Consider the following 2,184-nt stretch of genomic DNA (forward strand, 5'->3'; position numbering starts at 1 on the left):
ATAACCGTAACGGTAATGTAGTTACATTTTTTTGGTAACAGTAACGAATTTTACAGTTACTTTTATCGTTACTTTACATTTGATTGGACACGGGTCACTCATAGCGCTTGAGACTAGAAAGCATCTGGGCACTCGTCCACTATGATTGGTGTCGATTTTTAAAAAGTAACAAAAAGTTACTTTTTCAAGTTACGGTAATTAACAAGTTACTTTAAAAAATCGGTAACTAGTAACGGTAACTTGTTACTCTTTCTATTCGGTAACGAGTAATTGTAACTTGTGTTATTTAAAAAAAATAATTTTTCATTCCCTGCTTATAACTATTTTATACAATTATGATTGCTTCTTGAAAGTACAAGTATGATCTCTAAATGTTCAATATACGTTGCTCAGAAACGTGAGAAATGGACGAAATTGCCTCTTCCACCCTATTTTTTTCGTAAACCTTGGTTTTAGTATTATTCAATATATTTTTTTCATATATTTATTTTAGGAATACAGCAATATCTATTTGAAAACCACAGGATTGATAACATATTCACGGATCCGTACTATGAGAAATTTACAGATTGCCTAAACGAGGTAGCGAAAAAGTTCTCTGTACTATTCAATGATGCACGTAAGTATTGCTATCCGTAATTGCACATTTTTATTTTTAACATTTTGTCTTTTCGAGCACCATGTTATCTGTTTTCCAGAATATATCGTGACTAGGGTAGAAGAGGAACATTTATGGGAATGCAAACAATTAGGTGCCCATTCTCCACACGTTCTATTAAGCACGCTCATGTTCTTTAATACGAAACATTTTAATCTTGTGGTAAGTCCACCATGAGAGAGAGAGAGATTGATTAATAAATCATATAACTCGTTATTGTAATATTTTGTTGCAGTATTAATAAATATTTATCGAATGCTTGTCCATATCTTTTTTAGACGGTAGAGGAGCATATGCAACTTTCCTTTTCTCATATTATGAAGCATTGGAAGCGTAATCCAGCAGCTCAACCTCCCACAGCAGTGGCAGGAAAAGTTCCTGGCTCAAGAAATGTCCTTCTAAGATTTTATCCGCCACAATCAGCTCTTGGTTAGTTATAATGTATTCACATATATACCATAAAAATTTTAGTTAATGTTGATTTATTGATACAAATTATTATTTATTATTTATTACTCCTTTTTAAAGAAGCTAATTCACGGAAAAAGAAGGTATATGAACAACAAGAAAATGAGGAGAATGCATTGAAATGCCCTGTTAAATTATACGAATTCTACTTATCAAAATGGTACGTATGTATATTATGACTGAACAAACAAAAACATTAAGTTTAATTTATTGCGTAAATTTTGATTGCTATGTTACACTATCTTGCATTTGAAATATTTCAGCCCTGAAAGCGTTAAGACGAGAAATGATGTCTTCTATCTATTACCAGAACGTAGTTGCGTCCCAGATAGTCCGGTATGGTATTCGACATCACCCCTCGCGAAGGAACAGCTCATCAAAATGTTATATCGTATTAAAATGGTTAAAGAAATTAATTTAGCTTTACTATCGAGTTAATTTAATCTATTAAAAAATGATCTCTTATATATTGTTAACGCAGTAAGAAAAACAAAAGAAGGAAGACTTATCTATTTTAACACTTTGACACTGTCCGAAAATCGGAGTTCAACTCCGAACTCTGCAGTATGTATATTTCGTTAAACAATATTGTATAATGTAAAAATGAAATCTCTTAAATGTTTTTTGTATTCACACACACATGTATCAATATTTAACTTGTATTCTTGCAGATACAAAAAAATATTGTTCTTAACATTCATATATAATGAAACGTTGCCATATATGATAAGATATTAGATTTTTACTTACTGAAATATATGTACGCAAAGTGTTAAAATGGTGCAGAAGAACGATGATAAAAATCGGACAGTGCGATATAGAAATATAGGATTAATTGAGTTTTACAGTTTCTATTGTATATTTTTCACTTCCCAATAAAAATTAATTCAAATTAGTTAATTAATTAAAAACTTTTCGAAATTATGAATTATATACATACATACATATATATATATATATATACATATATACATACATACATATATATATATATATATATATATATATATACACACACATATGTATATACTATATTCATAGTCATTTAAACTGTGCGC

At 29.8% G+C, this 2,184-nt stretch overlaps 1 protein-coding gene across 3 annotated transcripts in view; it reads left to right on the forward strand.

Moving 5' to 3' along the window:
- Positions 1-1,756, forward strand: part of LOC108749696 (zinc finger MYM-type protein 3) — a 9,224-nt gene extending 7,468 nt beyond the window's left edge. For all 3 annotated transcript variants that reach the window (XM_018488580.1, XM_018488579.1, XM_018488581.1), the window contains exons 8-12: positions 494-619; positions 699-820; positions 937-1,087; positions 1,187-1,286; positions 1,390-1,756. In XM_018488580.1, coding sequence (XP_018344082.1) covers positions 494-619; positions 699-820; positions 937-1,087; positions 1,187-1,286; positions 1,390-1,564 — 674 coding nt within the window. In that variant the 3' untranslated portion in view covers positions 1,565-1,756. The remainder of the gene's footprint in view (positions 1-493; positions 620-698; positions 821-936; positions 1,088-1,186; positions 1,287-1,389) is intronic.
- The last annotated feature ends 428 nt before the right edge of the window (positions 1,757-2,184 follow it).

The sequence above is a fragment of the Trachymyrmex septentrionalis genome, unplaced genomic scaffold, assembly GCF_001594115.1.
Source record: "Trachymyrmex septentrionalis isolate Tsep2-gDNA-1 unplaced genomic scaffold, Tsep1.0 scaffold31, whole genome shotgun sequence".
NCBI lineage: Eukaryota > Metazoa > Arthropoda > Insecta > Hymenoptera > Formicidae > Trachymyrmex > Trachymyrmex septentrionalis.